General features: G+C 43.8%; 1 protein-coding gene across 5 annotated transcripts in view; it reads right to left on the bottom strand.

Moving 5' to 3' along the window:
* The window catches only part of BEGAIN (brain enriched guanylate kinase associated), a 356,417-nt gene that overhangs the window by 144,098 nt on the left and 192,262 nt on the right, over window positions 1–20,057 (bottom strand). The window contains exon 1 of one of the 5 annotated variants that reach the window (XM_060262290.1): window positions 13,840–13,921. The exons of 3 other annotated variants lie outside the window; for them this stretch is intronic. Coding sequence is in view for 1 of the 2 variants with exons in the window: in XM_060262288.1 (XP_060118271.1) it covers window positions 2,743–2,867 (125 nt within the window). In the remaining variant the exon portion in view is untranslated. Of the gene's footprint in view, window positions 1–2,742; window positions 2,996–13,839; window positions 13,922–20,057 lie in introns of those variants that run through there. One more of the 5 variants, XM_060262288.1, reaches the window with a different exon arrangement.

Raw genomic sequence — 20,057 nt, 5'->3', positions numbered from 1 at the left:
CCGGAAGAGGTCAGGGCCCTGCAGGATATATTGGACAGTTCCGCAGGCCCTCTAAGACAGTCCTCTTCCGGTTGGCCTATAACTGACCGGGACCAAACTACCAAAATGCTGAAGAAAGCTTATAGATAGCACACTGTTGGATTGAAGTACTGATTTTAATGTTTTTTAATGTTTTAATTATGTAAATTGTTATTGTATTTATAATTTCGAATTTCATTGTTAGAACTTTTGTGTTGTGAGCCGCCCTGAGCCCGCTTCGGTGGGGTAGGGCAGTATATAAATAAAATAAAATAAATAAATAGCAAAAAAGAAAGGGGGAAAATGCATAAAATATAATAACCAAAGACACAGTGTAAAGGGCAATTTTACAAATGTTAAGGACATTCTTTCGCCAGAATATCAGGGCTTTTTTCCCTAGAAAAAGCCTAGCAGGAACTTATTTGCATATTAGGCCACACCCCTGGTATCACCATTGTTTTACACAGGGCTTTTTTGTAGAAAACAAATGATGGAAAATTTTGAATGCAGTGCAGTGCCTGGGGTGGGTGGCGCTTGGGGGGATGTGATGTCATTTTCAGGTGGTGATCTAGGGTAGGGTTGCCAAATTCCATGCACTGGCTGGAGATCTCCCTCTATGAAAACTGATCGCAACGTGATAATCAGTTCACCTGGAAAAAATGGCCACTTTGGAAGGTGGACTCTATGGCATTGTACCCTATGGTATTATACCCAATTGAAGCCCCTCCCCCTCCCCAAAGCCTGCCCTCCTCAGGTTCCATCTTCAAAGGGTTCCCAGGTCTGTGTTGGAAAATACCTGGAGACTTTGGGGGTGGAGCTGGGAGAGGGTGGGGTTTGGGGAGGGGAGGGGCCTCAGCAGGGTACAATGCCATAGAGTCCATCCTTCAAAGCAGCCATTTTCTCTCTACTCGCTCGAGATTGGTTGTAAAAGTGGGAGATCTCCAGGCCCTACCTGGAGGCTGACAACCCTACTCCTTCAGAATCTCCAGGTATTTCCCAACCTAGAGCTGGCAATCCACTCTAGGTCCTTCCTCTCATGCCTGTAGTAAACACTGGGCAAGCCTAGTCACAGCTACTCCTAGATATCCATTCTTTTCAGTAGAGGCCCCTCAACTATCCAACCTCTCTGTTTGGGTTAGATATCTATATCTATCTATCTACACACACACACAATATTCTACACCTTTATGGTTTAGGACTCTTGTGGAAAAAAATGTGGAAATAAATGAGGAACATGGATTTTTGCCTAGCAGGAATTAGCTCTACAGTTGTTATATTGACACACTACCAGGCTCTACCTGAGTACCAAAAACCTGAAATGCTCCAATCAACCCTTTGCTTTGGAGGAGAGTGACCTAAACAGATAACATCAACACTTCTCCATGTTCTCCTCTCTTGCTGCAGCTTCTGATCAAATATCCTTGGAGCCTTGCCCAGCTTTAGATTGGGGGGGGGAATAATTAATTAGGCCACTCTCTGCCTCTGGATGGAAAAATTTCTGTTGCCTCCAGTGGGAACTGAGCATGCATGTCTAATTGGGACCCTTCCTTGGCTAGAGGGAGAGAGGGTAGCACTATAGTGCATCACTATGAAGAGAATAAGAAGCAAAAACAAAAATCCAGGAGTGAAATTTTTTGATGTAATGTACCAGTAGAACCTTACAAGTATGTTAATATATACAGTGTATAAAATAACTTAAAGAGCCAGTTTGGTGTAGTGATTAAGTGTGCAGACTCTTATCTGGAAGAACCAGGTTTGATTCCCCACTCCTCTGCTTGCAGCTGCTGGAATGGCCTTGGGTCAGCCATAGCTCTCACAGTTGTCCTTGAAAGGGCAGCTACTGTGAGAGCTCTCCCAGTTCCACCTACCTCACAGGGTGTTTGTTGGGGGAAAGAAGATAAAGGAGATTGTAAACTGCTCTGAGACTCTGATCCAGAGAGAAGGGTGGGGTCTAAATTTAGTCTTCTTCTTCTTCTAAAGTGTTTGATGCATGGGTGGAAGGAAGCTGATAAATGTCCAATATGGAGTGCCAGATGGGAAATGGCTTCAGTGATATCTCCCATTCTGCTTTGAACCCTCTCAGAAAGGTAGGGGCTGCAAGAAACTTACAGTGAAAGCCTGAACAGTTACACCCCTCTAATCCCAGTGAAGCCAATGGGTTTAGAAGGGTGTAACTCTGTTTAGGATTGCAGCGTTGATACTTTCAAGCCTTGCATGATGTGATTCCCAGCATCCTTTGCTTCCTGCTTTCTCTCTTTCCACTGACATATTAATTTCTATTGGGCATTTTAGCAAGGAAAAATTATGTAGGAATACAGGGGATGAAAATGTGATTAAGGAAAGAATTTATCATTAAGGAGCTCCTTAATGATAAATTCCTTTCCTAATCTCTTTTTCATCTCCTATATTCCTACACATAGTCAGAAGGTGGATTTTCCCTTCTATGTGAGCAATCCAGTTAAGATTTAGACAAAGATTCAAGTTATAAGAAAGAAATCTCTGTTCTTTTTCATTATACTGCTGGTGAAATATTGCTCCTTCGTTCTGCCTCACACAACTGTAGCACTGATCATTAATCTGTAATGCTTCGACACTGATTAATAAGCCATGAGGCCATAATTTATCAGAGACCCCGATGAAGGATTCCAACTATCTGGTGAAAAAAAAGTATCCTGTCCCTTTAATAGAGGCTAAAGAGACTATTATTTACCAGATATGACTTACTTCGACTTCTTGAAATACTTCAACTGCCCACTTCCACACATTAAACCACTACTAGAAAGAGAGAAAATATTTTCAACCGGCCTGTCAATGGCCCTTTCTGGATGCCAAAAAAGCTTTGTGTCCATATCCTTCTGGGAATCAGGCTGTAACCACCTTCTAGTACTTTCTGTGGTGTCGAGTCTTTCTCAGTGTCTTGCAGCTTTCTTGGCCAAATGTGACCTTTGCCCTGCCTCCACCATGTGACACACAGCATACACTGCCATGAGGCCTTCCTCCTTAAGTCTCACTTCCTAATCATGCTCATTCAAAGCAAACCAGATGAGTCGCTGGGAGATCCATGAGTGCATTTGGATTTCTGTTGTGAGCTAATTTGGGATTATAGTGCTGGTGAAGGGAAATAATGCCTTTGCACAATTTCCCCATGTCAATCACCTCAAAGCTCATTAATAACTCCCTTCCCCCAGCACAATGTTTCTGATACAATGTGCCCTTCTGTGTCTGCTATTCCATATCTCAGTGTAAAGTATTTGCGTTGAGTACAAAAGTTCCCAGGTTCAATTCCTGTTATCTCCCATTAAAAAAGATCAGGTAGTCTGAAAGTTGCCTGCCTGAGAAACTGGAGAACCCCACCAGCCAGAGTAAACACTACCGACTTAGATAGATCAGTGGTTTGACTCAGTAGAAGGCTGTTCCAGATGTTCATATGTAAAGAGAAATGAGATCAAGTCATGAATCTTCAACATCTCATCTACTGTGATTGCCCTGAAGCAAATGTTGGCTTTTTCCTGTATCATAAGTCTGTCCTTTGAGCATCTTGCTAAGTATAGGCAGGATCATGTACTGATGACTTCACCTACTTCCTGCCTGCTAAAGACACCAAGTCCACAACTCTTTCCAGAGGTTCTCGATCCTGCAAAGAAACCATCAAAAACCAAGCAACTGTGCTCATTCAAGATGAAGACACAACAGTCACTTAAGTGTGTGTGTGGAAAGTCTGATAACCTATTTTCTACCATGAAATCTACAGCAATGTCATGGAAATTTGTAATCACTTAGGGTTGGATTCAACCAACTTTTCAGGGAGTAGGGGATCCCTTTGACCAAAGAGAGAGGTTATGCTAGTGGAGGCTGTAATGAAGAGAGGAAGTGGTTAAGACTGAGTGGAAACATTGGCTGGGGTCTCAGTTCTTGGTTTTGCCAGGTCATAAGACCTAGTGCTGCTCCATTGGTTGAGAAGATACAGCAAAATGGGACGGAGGAGAGAGGATTTTCAAATCCCCTTTATACCGCCAGTGCGGTATAGTGGTTGAGAGCTGTGGACTCTAATCTGAAGAACCAGGTTTGATTCTCCATTCCTCCACATGATGCATGCTGGGTGACCTTTGGCCAGTTACAGTTGCCTCAGAGCTCTCTCAGCCCCACCCACTTCACAAGGTGTCTGTTGTGAAGAGAGGAAGCAAAAGGTGACTGTAAGGTGCTTTGAGAAGACTCTTTAGGGCAGAGAAAAGTGGGAGTATAAAAACCAGCTCTTCTTCAGGAGCACATACACTGCCCCACTAGCACACATGAGCAACACTGGTCATTTCTAAGGTGGTGTTTAATCAGTTTATAAGCTCCCTTGGTCTATGTAAGAAAGGCAGGATCTAAATGGTTTAAATAAAGCAAATATTCTAAGCCAGGGGCTGGCTGTTGTGTGATGCTGATGGACCACTGGTCTGATCCCAGCACCTATTAAATTCTTGTGTTCAAGCCACAATAATTTTTGAAAAGCAGGTATGTTTATTCTAGAACTTGCATTAACTGAGTGGATTCCAAGTGGATCTTTGTGCTGCGGCCCATGTGTCTTCAAATCATGCTCCCCACAATTTGGAAGGTTTGTCTGTCTTCACTCTAACATGCTATCCTTCTCTTCTATGGAAAGCAATAACTATTTTTATCCATGGTGGAAACTGAAGTTTCAATTCCTTATAATTTTAGTGAAGACAGTCAGTCACAAAGAAAAGAAGCTTTGAATATCCTATTCGGGTTCTTGCTATGCTTATTTCAAAAGAAGCCACATGATTTTTAAATAGCACACAGAGAGACCCAGCCTAGTAGCGATTAAGAAGATAAATTAAGTCCTCGGCTCAAACGGCAATTTAGCTTTCAACTGACTGCACTGCCTTAGGCAAGCCAATATTCCCCTCAGTCTTTGCAGACTGTGAGGAAAAAACAGGAAGAGACCAAGGCCCAGTGCTGCCTATCAGAATTTTACGTGAAGAACTTTTGGTACTGGGTAAAGGTGTTCTGTGTGAGGGCATGAACACATTAAATTGTCTTATACTGAATCAGACCCTTGGTCCATCAAAGTCAGTATTGCCTACTCAGATTAGTAGTGGGTCCCCAAGGTGTCAGGCAGAGGTCTTTCACATTACCTACTGCCAATTTTTTAACTGGAGGTACCAGGGACTGAACCTGTGGCCTTCTGCATGCCAAGCAGGTGCTCTACAGAACTAATTTGACCTGAGTTGCAATCCCTGAACTTCACAGGGTAAATTTTATTGAGCCCTTCTCTCTCAGCTTAACCTGACAAGGGTTGCTCAGAGAATAAACTGGGCTAATAATGCCCATGTATCCCTGAACTCAGTGGAGGACAACCTCTGCCAGAGCTATGGCTAACCCAAGGCCATTCCAGCAGGTGCAAGTGGAGGAGTGGGGAATCAAACCTGGTTCTCCCAGATAAGAGTCCGCACGCTTAACCACTACACCAAACTGACTCTCTGAGACTCCTTCGAGTAGTGAAGGGCAGGGTATAAATCCAATCTCTTTTCTTCTCTTCTTCATACTGCCGCTGTGTTATTATCTTACTGAAAGTGCCAGGAAGGCTCCCATGTTGCTGGCATTCAGGCACCACTGTAAGGTAGAGTAATTCAGAAGCGGCTTTTCCAAATCAGCAGTTGATCTTATAGATATTTCAGAGGACCTTCAATTCTGAATTTTAACCAGGCCCAGCATGTAGGTAAACTACAAGGTAACCTAGGATGCCTGGCTTCAAGGGGTAATACCAAATTAAATAGAAGTAATTTTTAAAAGACTACTTCACTATGCTATCTTTTATAAACAAATGCATAATTTCTCCCCCTGTATTGAACGGGCGGGGGGGGGGGGGGACTAAAATTCTAGTTCTACCTGGGGTACCAAAATCTTTTGCAATCATCTTGGTTTCAGAGCTGTGCCTACTAATTTTGTTTCTGTCTACTTGATATTGCATTTTTAACAGCACAACTTGCCTTGAGTCCTTCATAATGAAAATAGATTAAAAATCGCCGTTAAATAAACAATTTATCTTGAGAGCCAGTTTGGTATAGTGGTTAAGTGCACGGTTTGATTCCCCACTCCTCCACTTGCAGCTGCTGGAATGGCCTTGGGTCACCCATAGCTTTCGTAGGAATTGTCCTTGAAAGGGCAGCAGCTGTAAGAGCTCTCTCAGCCCCACCTACCTCACAGGGCGTCTGCTGTCTGTGTGAGTGTGTGGGGGAAGGTAAAGGAGACTGTGACCACTCTGAAACTCTGAGATTCAGAGTATAGGGTGGGATATAAATCCAAATTCTTCTTCTTCCTCCTCCTTCTCACAATGACACAGCAAGCCCAACCATGAAGCACTCTGTCTGCTTCTCTGGATTTGTGAGAGGTTGTCAACGCAACTGTAAGCATACTTTTCAAAGTCCAGTGTGCTCTCAATGGGCTCAGAAGGGTGTCAGTATACCTACCACTACTACGTCAAATATGTGATGAGGTTGCCAATCTCCAGGTGGGACCTAGACATCCCGTGGAATTACAACGGATTTCCAAGTTACAAAATGGCTGCCTTGAAGGCACAGTCTATGCCATCACACCTTGCTGATGTCCCTCTCCTCTCCAAATTCTGCCATCAGCAGTTCTACCCCAAATCACCAGGAATTTCCCAACCCAGAGTGGGAACCCTACTATATGAAAAGGAGGGGTTGTGATCTATTCCTCCATTTCATCAATTGCTTTACAGCTTACAGTGGGCCAGTCACTCCCTCTCAGCCTAATTTACCTCACAGGGTTATTGTTGTGAAGATAAAAACAGAGGAGGGTGAAACAATATTAGCTACTTTGGGTCCTCATAGCAGAGGAAAGTGGGATATAAATACATATCTTGAAATATCTTTGCTCATACAGAAAATCTTGGTGCAGAGGTGGACTGGCCATTATGGCTACCGGCACTTTTCACGGTGGGCTGCTGGGCTCCCCTTGAACTTCGGCAGAGCCAGAAAAGCAATGTGTGGCAAGGACTGTTTCAGCTGTTGCTTTATAGCAGCTTTGTGGCACCTTGCCTTCAGCAGAGACAGGTGCCTTCTACGAACGGAGCAATTCAGCTGAAGGAATCTGTTCTACAGCTCCTCCTTAACTGATTTTAATCTGTTTGACTTTATTAGCTGCCTTGGCAGCCCTTCTGAGGGCAGAAAGGCAGGGTATAAATTTTGTTAAATAAATAAATAACCAAGCTGACACACATACACACTGGCTAAATGATGCAACAATGACATGGGGAGAAGCCATAGTGTAACCATAACATAAGAAGGGTTATGCTACATAACATAAAGTGTTAAGATCTAAACTGTTGCCTGAATGTCACAGTTCACCTGGCTTGGATTCTTCAAATGGCTGCTTTCTCTGAAAAGACATTTCTGAGAGCTCTGTACTAGAGGTGAAACTGCACACCTGAGAAAGACAAATTACTTTGCTCAGACAAGAAATACAGACAACTTGCTGCCAGATTCCATGATGACTAAGGAATCTGAGCAGGCTGGACATCTGAGCCTACATCATCATATTTTAGTCTTCTCAACCTCCATAAAATACATTTTGATCAAATTACACTTGACAGACTGTCTAATCCCAGATATTTGTCTGCTGCAAGGTGAGGGAGTGACTTTAATGAAGTGAAGCTTGTTATAGCAGAGAGTATGAGATGATTGCTCTGGGAAGGGAGTTACTTCAGCTTTTGTCCATACCATCTTCCACCACAGGATCTGGCCTTGCTCATCAGGAGCTGTTAAGATGGTCAAGAAGAAAGCTCAGCCGGGGTTTCTTGCTGTGGCCTGACCAGGGGTGAACATGGTGATGGGCCCAGCTTCACCTCTTGCTAGGGTTGCCATTCCCCAGTTGGGGATGAGAGACCCCCCACTTTTGTGGGCTCTTGCTCCCCCCCAAAACAGTGACATTGCCAGAAATAAACATGATGTGCTTATATCACCCGGAAGAGATGTAGGCACATTGGTGATGTTGAGGGGCCACACTCTGGATTTTTGGACAAAACTCAATGTTTTTAAGCTGTTTTTACCATAGAGTTTTGTCTTAAAAACCAAAATGTCACCCCCCTGACAACATTACCGGTGTACCTATGTCACTTCTGGATGAAGTCAGCAGTCTCGTTATATCATGCAACAATGCTTTCAGCTTCTCCCACCCCGTCCTCCCACTGGCATTTCTGATAGATCTGGCAACTCTACCTCTTGCCTACTCTTGTGCTACCATTGCATGAAGACCCTGAATTGCACCAAGAAGACCCTGAAATGCGGGCACTGGTGCAGGGCTCCTGGCTACCAGAGACCTTCCAGGGCAGAGGCCCTCTAAGAACTTTCCTGCTGAGGACCAATCAATCCCTCAGGCTAATGCACAGTGTAGTACTGTTTCAGTAGATTCATGCCCAGATCCCTGTATGCCATAAGGACATGAAGACTGTTGAATCTAGGAAGCAACAGCTACAGTTATTGGTGAAAGCATCTGAAGTAGCAATTGGTAGCAGCATTGGAGAGCCATTGGTGCAGTGGTTAAGTGTGCAGACTCTTATCTGGGAGAACCCGGTTTGCTTCCCCACTCTTCCACTTGCAGTTGCTGGAATGGCCTTTGGTCAGCAATAGCGCTCGTAGAGTTGTCCTTGAAAGGGTAGCTTCTGTGAGAGCTCTCTCAGCCCCACCTATCTCACACAGGGTGTCTGCTGTGGAGGAGGAAGGTAAATGAGATTGTAGGCCACTCTGAGATTCAGAGTGAAGGGCAGGGTATAAATCCAATATCGTCTTCATTTTACCTGGGAATGAAATGGTATTTCTGAATGAAACAGCTAACTGGGCATGTGAGAGAAGAGATACTTGAAACTAACTATCATTACTTTTGGGGTGTGTTTTTTTAATGGACTCAATTCATGGATAATTTACAAAAGGAGGAGGGCAGAGAGGCTTTTCTTGGCATATAGTATTACTGCAATAAACAACTCTAGGACTGCCTCTCCTAGCATAGTCCTCTTTGTTATCTTCTGTCTTCATCTAAACATTTATTGAAGGTCTCTGGTTCATGAACCTGTGTTAACAGGTGAGGGCCTTCTCAGTAGTGGCCCCTATCTGGTGAAACCAGCTGCCTGAAGAGGTGCGTGCCTTGCCGGCCCTCCCTAGGTTCCACAGGGCATGCAGGCTGCTCTTTTTGGGGTGGCCTTTCAGTGATTATGTCCTACCAGGCAGCTGGTATGTTTAAGCTGAGTCTTCATCATCCACGCATCCTACCCTGCTTTATAGTGGGTAGATTTTAATGGAGACAGGTTTTTAATTGTTTTATATTTTTAAAGTTTATTTATTGTGTCTTTTGTATAGCATTCATTTGGTATATTTTATATGCTGTTAGCCACTCCAAACCCTGAAATAATAACAATAACTCTGCCAGTGAATCAAAAGCTAGTTACTGGCGTATAATTTCCCACCTATGCAGTTCAGTGATTTCCATTGGCAGCTTTCAATGCTTGGCAGCCAGGCCTTTTTTTTGTAGCAGGAACTCCTTTGCATATTAGGCCACCCCCCCCCCCCCGATGTAGCCAATCCACCAAGAGCTTACTGTAGGCCCTGTAATAAGAGCTCTGTGAGCTCTTGGAGGATTGGCTACATCAGGGGTGCATGGCCTAATATGTAAAGGAGTTCCTGCTACAAAAAAAAGCCCAATTGGCAGCCATTACACTTGAGCGATAATATGCATGTGTGAATTAGCTAGATCCAAGAAAACAGAGACAGAATTTTCATATTGGCTCTCACACAAACAGTTCTCAATGGCACCAGTTGCCGTGTCCAGCTTCCAGTTATGAAGACCTGATTTACACATGCATATAAATCACTTGAATTCTCCATTTGTGACTATTATGTACTTGATGAAGCTCAGAAAAATGTGTGACCACTAAAATTTTTTGTTTAAGGTGACCTGAGGCTGCATCTTAACATAATGGGCTTATTCACACATCCAAACCTGCTACATTGCGTGTATCATACTGTGCTTTATACATGTTTTTCCATACTGTAGCCTGGTTTGATTGCATCGATAAGATGCAATCTATTGTTCACAGCAAGACCAGGGGAGTATAAATAAAGTAAATAAATAAAAAAGCAAGCAATAAACATGCAGGTGTACAAACCAGGTCAAGTATATAATACCAACCAAATGTAGACAAAACTTCATACATTTATGAATCAGCTCATAATCCTACCTCGCATAACCTAACCTTATGATCTGTCCTACGTTAAGCATAAATTGAACTGAGATGGAAAACAGTATGAAATACGTTCAAGGCAGATTACATCAGAGGAAATTCACAGCTTGAGACTAGAGCTTTGAGCAGGAACAGACACTTGTCAAAATTCTCCTAACAAGGACTAAATGCTGTTCTTGTTGGCAAATTGTCTCTGGCTCTACAGATGCTGAAATGAGTTCCTCACCTTGCTGGTGATTTTCTCCTAGCCTTTGTTACTTCCCAGTTCATGGATTGTTCAACAATCTAAATAAGAACCTTTTTCATCCCCCCCCCGCCCAAATCCACAGTTTAATTCATTACTGAACAATCTTTATCCCTTTAGTTTTCAGGCCTTCAGGAGTCTGCTGTTCTTACAGTCTCTTTCATTTCATCTCCTTTCCACTTATTAGAAGTTAACAACTTTATTATGTTCTTAAAGAGTATGTATGTGTTGTTGGCTGTTACAGATTTTCCAGGCTGTGGTCTTGGCATTGTGAGACCTGATGTTTCGCCAGCAACTATGACTGGCATCCTCAGAGGTGTAACCCAGAAAACTGTAGTTCTCTCTGGGTCAAACTGAGAAGAAGTTGGTAGGCAGGTAATTTATATCTACTCAGGCAGATGGGGTAGGGAGGATGCTAGTTGCTGGCGAAACGTCAGGTCTCACAATGCCAAGACCAGCCACACAGCCTGGAAAATCTACAACAGCCAATGGACTCTGGCTGTGAAAGCCTTCGGCAACATATGTGTTGTTGGTTTGTGTAAAGCAGGCCTTCACAATTCCACCCCCCCCCCCCCGCCCAGCTTGATGAGCCATCCCAGAAATTTAGGAGCCAAACTCATTTTTCAGCCTTTCAGGTTTTATATTTTAGTGACCATACTTTCTAATTATTGCTCCTAATCTTAAACTGTTCTTGGTACCTTGTCTTATTAAAAGCCATAATAACAAAAGCGTTGTAGTGTTCGTATTTATATGGGGTAATGCTGGGTGTCCTCAAAACAAAAAGCTAACCTCTATCCTTGACCTAAATAAACATTGTACTTCCACTGACAGTCACCTAGAGGCACTCATAATAGTAGTAGAGCCACAACGGAATTTCTAGGCACCATGGCACTCTGGCGCCTGGAATTTGACAAGCCCTTGAAACAGGATCCTTTTCCTGGCCCCACTGATGGACCTCCTGATGGCACCTAGGGTTTTCTGGCCACTGTGTGACAGAGTGTTGAACTGGATGGGCCATTGGCCTGATCCAACATGGCTTCTCTTATGTTCTTATGCGTTCACAGCAAGGCTTCAGTGCCTTTTGTTCTCACCCCTGGTGGCCTTCAGGTGGGTAAAGGTACTGCCCAATGCATCTGGGTACTACTTATATGGGACCTGAATGAGAGATAAAGTTGATGGTGCCCCTAGGAAACTTTCTGCTGCATTATGGCTTAAAACATCTTAAATTGGGAAATGTTGCTCCTAAGAGCAAACTGCAGAGTCCATGGCTACCCACCAAAGACACTGTTGAGGTTCAAGGTCTTCTTTGGATGCAGAGTATGGGAATAAGAACAGAGACAGAAACATTGAAGTAACACATCCCTCTTGGTATTTAGTTTGTCTTGGAATGCCCATTGATCTCAGCCCGATGTGTCTGCTGGGCATAGCTCTGCTCCCCAGTAATACCAAGATGATGGCATAATATGGTGGAGTGGTATCAACCATGATTGATGGTGGACTTCATGAATTGTTGATGCTAAACTTAGGATCAACTGGAAATGGAAACCTGTGAATGCCTTCTATAACACTGTCCAGCAGTCTTTGTTTCCACACTCAGGCTACTTGTACTTGAAACATGAGTCGTCGTAGAGTGCATAATGAGATGGCTAGAACTGAGGTATGTTAGGTGAGATGGGACTCTGTTCCAGGTGATAGCTAGGTGTTCACTATCATGTGCTCAGTGCCATGTATGCCCTGCAAATATCCAGCAGAATAATGAAAAGGTTCCAGGGCTTTTTTTTTTTGTAGCAAGAGCTCCTTTGCATATTAGGCTACACCCTCCTGATGTAGCCAATTCTCAAGAGCTTACAGGGCCTACTATAAACTCTTGGAGGATTGGCTACATCGGTGGGGGGGGGGGTGTTAATAGCCTAATATGCAAAGGAGTTCCTGCTACAAAAAAAACCCCTGAAAGGCTCTATTCAGCCTATCTACTATTACTGGAAACCCTTTTTCTCGACCACTTACAATTGTGCTATGTTTCCACAGAATAAGCAGTGGTAACAGCTATCCATCCACGGAACTTTCCCAGTGCATAAGTCCAACAACGTTCTTTTGGGAATCACCACTACTGCATCAATAACGGTTTTGTATGCTTTTCCCCCCTATAAGGCAAGGGATCTACATGTGAGCTGCATCAAAACATTTCCAGTCACCTAAAACATAATAGGGAAGAAACCATTTCATTAGCAGGGGAAAATCTTCCAAATCCCCCCACCAAAAAAACCTCCACACAAAGCCAAAACAATCAATGGAGCTTGCAAATGTCATGAAAGTAACTCCACGAGTCAGAAGAACCATAGTGTGGGCTTGGTAGAAATGGCACCAGAATACATCCGGGTTCCTCCAAGGATACTATTGCTTCTTCTGCAGAGAGAACTGTATTTCTGAAGACCACAGATGCAATGTAAAAATAATCACAAGCCGATTGCTGAAAAAGAATTTGCCCAGTTCAGTCTTTGCCCATAATGATATAGTCAAATTCTGATAGTAGCTATAAAGACAAGTACTACTAACTTGTCTACACAACTGGCATTATGTGACTCCTGTGCCTTTAAATGCAGTGTGAGCTGCAGGAATCCAGCATTTCATGAAATGGAGACCAGAATGATCATACCAAGAGTAATTAACAGATGGAATTCACTGAATCATCGAATTATTGGGTCATCAAGTCCAACCCCCTGCACAATGCAACAAATTCACAATTCCCTTCCCATTCCCCCAGTGACCCCTGCCCCATTCCCAGAAGATGGAAGTGCTGTAGGAAGTGGTGGCAGCAACAAGCACAGAAAGCTTCAAGAGGGGACTGGATAAATATATGGCGCAGAGGTTCATCAGTAGCTAATAACCACAAGGGATAGATGGAACTCTGTCTGTGATGCTGTGTATTCTTGGTGTTGGGGGGGGGGGCAACAGTGGGAGGACTTCTGGAATTCTGGCCCTGTTGGTAGATCTCTTGATGGCATGTAGTTTTTTGCCACTGTATGACGCAGAGTGTTGGACTGGATGAACCACTGGCCTGAATCAGCATGGCTTCTTATAGACTAGTAAAAGTTGGCAACTCCATTCAAAATCCCCATCTTTTCTACTTAGTACAAGCTGCCATGAAATAAGTCAGTGGACATAAACCACTGTCACAGTTCTAAATCTCTAAAATGCCCATTCTATTTTCTTACCCAATAATAACTAGGATATTAATTAGGGTGGAGAATGAAAACAAGCAACAGCAGAAAAGTTTTCAGAGAGACACAAACTTGATAAAAGGACACTGTTTAATTACCTGTCCCAGAGGGTAGGTGAAGATTTTGCGAGCCTGCCTGGAGTATTCTAGGTTGCCAAAGGCAGGATGGCACCCAGGAATTCGTACCCTGCAGCATGAATAGAGGATAAACCATAGCTAGGAATGGCTCAAAACAGACATCCATGTGGTAACCTAACTAAGACATGCCGCATACAGCAGGCAACAGAACAGTATGACCTGGTTACTTATGGGTTTCTTGAAAAGTAGTTTGTTTCCTGAGATGTTCTGACTTCAGTGAGGTCTGCTGCTAATTATTAAAATGTAATTTCAGGCCAAAATAAAGGGCCAAAAAAAGGGGGGGGCAATTTGTTTGTGTTTACTGTTGGTAGAGTGTCAGTGTCCAACCACATGTGGAACAAATGGGTTACCTCTGCCACAACCAAGAATGGGCAGCAAATTTACCTGTAGAACAATGACTGAGGCCTATCTCCATAATTAGGCTGGTTACTACTGATTGCTGAGGTTTTAACACAGAATGACAAATATGAAAGACATGACATGGAGAACCCAGCAGTCGGTGTTAACCAACCATATTCTGTAAGTGCCTTCCCCTGGTTAACCAGCCCCTGGAACTCCATTATTCCCCCACCCCCAACAAAATAAGCACTCTTTGGGTGGACTCAGGCTCAAGTAGGGTTGCCAGCCTCCAGGTGGGCCTGGAGATCTCCCACTTTTATGACTCATCTCCAGCCAGCAGAGATCAGCTCCCCTGGAGAAATGGCTGCTTTGAAGGATGGACTCTATGGCACTGTACCATGCTGAGCCCTTCCACTCCCCTCCCCTCCCCTCCCCAAACCCCATCCTCTCCTGGATCCACCCCCAAAGTCTCCAGGTATTTTCCAACACAGACCTGGCAACCCTAGGCCCAAGACACATGGGAGGTTTCATGATACCATCTCTCAATGTTGACTTTAACATTTAAAAGCAGCTTGAGGGAGGTGATTAAACATATGTATTGGGACTGTGCTGTTGGAAACCAGAGTGAACACTTGAACTGGCCTTAAACTGAAATAAACCATTTGGCCCATCAAGATCAGTATGGTCTAGTCAGACAGGCAGCAGATTTCTGGAGACTCAAGGAGATATCAGATCACCTACTGCCTGGTCATTTTAACTGGAGCTACTGGGATTGAACGTGGGACTTTCTGCATACCCGGGGATGGAATTCTAACAGGAGCGCCTTTGCATATTAGGCCACACACCCCTGATGTAGCCAATCCTCCAAGAGTTTGCAAGGCTCTTTTCTGCCCCGAGCCATTCGTGGGAAGGGCGGGATATAAATCTCGAATAAAAAAAATCAGAGGTGTGTGGCCTAATATGCAACGAAGCTCCTGCTAGAATTCCACCCCTGTGCATACTAAGAGGAGGTTCTACACTGAGCCATGGCTCCCTCACAAACTGAAGTTAGCAGTAGCTCCATGTTAAATTCTGTTGGGATGGAGTGCAAGAAAGCGGGATTAGAACGCCATACACCTACGTCTCCTAATCTAAAAGTCAATAGCCATGTTAATCATGTGAGAATTTTTGGAATGTTGAGACTGGGTAGCGTGTGCCACCACAAAAATGACTTCCATGAGAAGTGAGACCAATTACCAAGCAGCTGACAGGGAGCAACTGCAAATGATTGGAGGCCCGAGAATCATCCTACAATGCGAGTTTGCTTTTGAATAGATGTTCTCTCCAAACCCAAAGGTTGGAGGTATTTTGAGACACCACCTGCTCCAGTGAGGTAGAAGAAAAGATAATGCTGGCCCTCAGCTTTGGGGAAGAAGCAAGTTGGCACCAAAACATATCAGTGACCACCAGGCCTCAGATTCAACAGGAGCTCACAGGAGCGCAGTTCCTGAACCTTTCTGATGGTTCCCCCTCTTCCTCCCCACCTAGCTGATCCATTGAATAGCAGGTGCAGGTGCATAACAATCCCAGAATTAGGAGAGTAGGCAGCAAGCCAGCCACCAGGGGCTTTGCCATGCCCCTAGCAGCCTTCATTAACCCCTGGAGAAGCCCCCGCCACCCTTTCTCCACTTCTTATGTGATTTTGGGTGGTGGGTGGCTTGCTGGCCTTTTGACGTGGGGGGCAGTGTGTGGCCCAGGAGAGCCCCAGGTGAGTGAGGCCTGCTTGGGCTGGCTGGATCTCTAGCCAGCCCAAGCAGGCCTCACTCAACTGGGGCTCTCCTTTCTTGCATTGGGTTGCTTTTGGCTGGGGTGGTGATGGTATATGCTAATGAGCTCCACCACCTCTTTTTCTACAAAACAACCCTCGGTGACCATAACTATGCCCAGAGGCACCACCCTGGCGATATCTGCCTTATTACTAATGCCATGATCCAAGTGGTGGGAACACTATGGCTGCTTTTACACATTAAAGACAACATTGGGAGATCTAACCATACCCAGAATAAAGTTTGATTCTTAGACAACTAGTTTCCATCCTGGACCTACTGATTTCTGCAGTACCCATGAGAACCTATGGTCTATCCATAGGCCAGGGGCCACCAGCATGCCTGAAAAGCTGAAGAGTTATTATCAGAATTATGTGTGAAGTCCAGGGCTTTTTTTGAGCAGGAACCCAGTTCTGGTTGGCTTGGCATCAGGGGGTGTAGCCTAATAAGCAAATGAGTTCCTGGTGGTTTTTTTTCTACAAAAAAGTCCTATGTGAAACAATAGTGATATTAGGGGGTGTGGCCCAGGGCTTTTTTTGTAGCAGGAACTCCTTTGCGTATTAGGCCACACCCTCTGATATAGCCAATCCTCCAAGAGCTTACAGGCTCTTAGTACAGGGCCTACTATAAGCTCCAGGAGTACTGGCTACATCGGGGTGTGTGCATAATATGCAAAGGAGTTCTTTCTGGGCTTTTTCTACAAAAAAAGCCCTGGTGACCTCACCACCTGACATTTTGTGGTTGGCTCTGCCTCTTTGGGCAGCCATTGCGGCACCCATTTTGTGACTGCACCCACCACTTTGTGTCAGAATTCCAAAAGTGCACAGAGCTTCAAAAAAGATTGACGGCCCCAGGCCCAAGGGTAGCATCAAGGGGAAAGTACTGAGGTACAGTTGGCTATTGTTTCAAATAACCAGCAAGGGCAGTTTGGTTCAAACTGGATTGAGAAGCAGATTCTGTAGGCCCTGAAATGAGCACAGCTACCAGACAGAGGTGGTAGTAGCAGCACAATGGGGGGGGGGGAAGACAACTGGGGTTAAACCTGGAGAAGATACTACAGGCCACAATTAACACACAGCTGAAGCAGATTGAGAGCTCAACACAAGAGCAACAGGCAGGCATACAAGCAACAGGAATTGGTGGTGTGATAATACACAACTGGGCAGTGCCAACATGAAGCAGTACTCTTAGCCTTTAGCATATATATTGAGTCCCTTCCTGCTTCCACTAAAACAACTAGGGGGCTTGCTTAGGAAGGTTTGGACTGAAATGAGGACTTGCCTCCTCTCTTATCTTCTAGCCCGCTTCACTGTTTTCAAAGAGCCTTCACGAGTAGCTTACAAAATACAATTATATCAACAAAATTCAAACAAAACCCCATACAATCCCCCAGTGTCAATACCTTGATTTTTTTTTAAAGTAACACATACTCAAATCAATACATGTGCCCATTTGGTTTTACTACAGAGGGCCCAGAGCACTCTCTCTGTCCACAGGCAATTCTCTCTTTAATCAGGGTGTGCCCTGTTATATGCTTGCTGACTATGAATTGAATTGGTGCAAAAATAACAGAATTTTGAGGGGTTTGCTATGCTTTGTATTTATTGTACTTGTGTGAATGCAATGAGATTTTTGTAATTCTACATGATTGTGGTACTTTACCTATTCATATTGTGAAAACTTCTGGACTGTGATTTTTAATATTGCATGGCGTGTAAATGATTGACATAATATATTTCATAATGAGTACTGAACAGGTTCTGTACCATTTGTGGCCCTATTACACTAAGCGTATTTTTCTATATTGCTTTTGCAATCAGTAAAGTATGCAGACTCTTTCGCGTCATTGTAGGTGTTATCTGACAAAGAGAATTTTGACTCTTTAAAGCTTATATGCCCCAAATCTTGTTGCTCTCTAAAATGCTACTAGACTCAAACCTAGTTGTTCTACGGCAGACCAACACAACTACTGTCTGAAATGCTAGGTGTTGTTGGCTATTGTATTGCTTTTGCTGAACCAACACATCTACCAGTAGTCAGCAAGAATTTGTAAAGTTAGGTTTTCTTTTGTATGTTTTTATTTGAATTATTTGTGTTGTTATTGAAATAAGAAAATTCAGAAAATTAATAAAAATGTGTATATAAAAAAAGAAAAACATGGGATTCTCAGAGTTTTAGGTTCAACCCCCATGTTTATTTATTTATCTATCTATCAGATTTATATCCTGCCATCCCCTAAGAGGCTCAGGGCAGCTAACAACAGTTTAAAAACATTAGCAATTAACAAACATATATTAAAAATAAAAAAAATATAATAAAACATTTCCATGCATATTAAAAGTTCAAGATGGCAAGTTTCTAATTTCCATTGTATTAATTCAGTGAGATTGTCAGTGCTGTAAGGTAATAGCCATCTCCCCCTAACCATTGAAGGCGAGTTTGAATAATTCGGTCTTACAGGCCATGCGGAACTGTGGCAGGTCCCACAGGGCCCTGATGTTTTCAGTGAGGGCATTACACAAAGTGGAGGTTATTACCGAGAACGCTCTGGCTTTAGTGCTGGACAATCAAACTTCTTTCAGTCCAGGGATCTTAAGGAGATTTTTGAGACCCTGAAAGTAGCGCTCTGTGGGGTACATATGGGGAAAGGCGGTCCTGAAGGTAGACAGATCCCAGGCCATATAGGGCTTTGAAGGTTATAACCAGCACCTTGAAGCAAATCCGGAACGCCACAGGCATTAAGTGCCAAAACCTACTGTCGATGCAGACCCAAGAAAACAGTCCTTAACTTGCACAGTTACACATTGCTAGGTGAAAGATGCTCATTATTAAAGATAGTTCACAAAGCATCTAGTCAGTATAGCCTGTGGGTCTTCCAGACATCCTCAGGAGGGTGGATGTAAGAGCACAGGAAGTATTTCTTGACTCTGCCTCTAAAGGACAGGATGAATACAAAAGTTTACTGGTTCAACATTCTGTATTTATGCTTCTTTGTTGGGGTAAAGGGAACAGTAGGAGCTATTTCTCCACCCCCAGCAACAGCAATTAATCAATCACAACTGGAAGAAAGGTTTGACAGCCCATTTCTAATTTAGGTTTTGTTTGGCTTATTCTAAGAACATGGTAGACATGTAGGGTTGACAAGCTCCTACTGGGGGCAGGGGATCCCCCGATTTGGGAGGCCCCAACCCACTCACATGGTCAGGCCATCAGAGGGATCCCTGCCCCCAAAGAGCCCTGTTATCACGTGACATGCACTGTGCAATGATGTCAATCAGAAGTGATGTCATTGCACTGGGCAAGTCATGCTGCCGCTCTAGGATTTGTAGTAAAACTCTATGGCACCATAGAGTTTTACCATTATACCTAGAGTGTCCCCGTCATGATGACATCACTTCTGGGTGACGCATATGCCTAGTGCACTAGAGAGCAGTCCCCTGCTGCAGCAGCAGAGGAACTTGGCAACTCTATAATCATATACAGCTGCCATATGCTTGGTTTCACGGTTAGCAGGGCTATTTCCTCATGAGACCTCCTTCCTCATTTTTTTGACAACATTTCAGTGCATCTGGGCTGTTTGTGTGTTTTATGCAAGATATTTTAAATCTGATTTGTTGTGACCTAACGATCTCCAAGGAGGAAAGCTGGGATAGGAATGTTTTTAAATAAACAAACAAAACCCCACAAAGCTGTTGCAAAATGCATGTAGTTTGACACATGAAGCTGCCTTACACTAAGTCAGACCCCTGTTTTATCAAGGTTAGTATTGTCTACTGTGACAGGAAGTAGCCCTCCAGGGTCTTAGGCAGTGGTATTTCACATCGCCTCCTACCTGAACCCTTTAACTGTAGACATGTGGGCTGCATTTAGGACCTTCCAAAACACAAAGCAAATGCTTTACTAATAAGCCATGGTACCTGCTCTGCACTCACCAGTGGCCGGTACAAAATTTCTAAACAAAAATGACACAATGGAGAATTCCTAATCTATGGATTCTGCTGTGGACACAAGACCAGCTAATTTATAATGCCAAAT

The sequence above is a fragment of the Heteronotia binoei genome, chromosome 21 (assembly GCF_032191835.1).
Source record: "Heteronotia binoei isolate CCM8104 ecotype False Entrance Well chromosome 21, APGP_CSIRO_Hbin_v1, whole genome shotgun sequence".
NCBI lineage: Eukaryota > Metazoa > Chordata > Lepidosauria > Squamata > Gekkonidae > Heteronotia > Heteronotia binoei.
The sequence above is the reverse complement of the archived record's forward strand: the minus strand, read 5'-3'. Positions and strand labels throughout refer to the sequence as shown.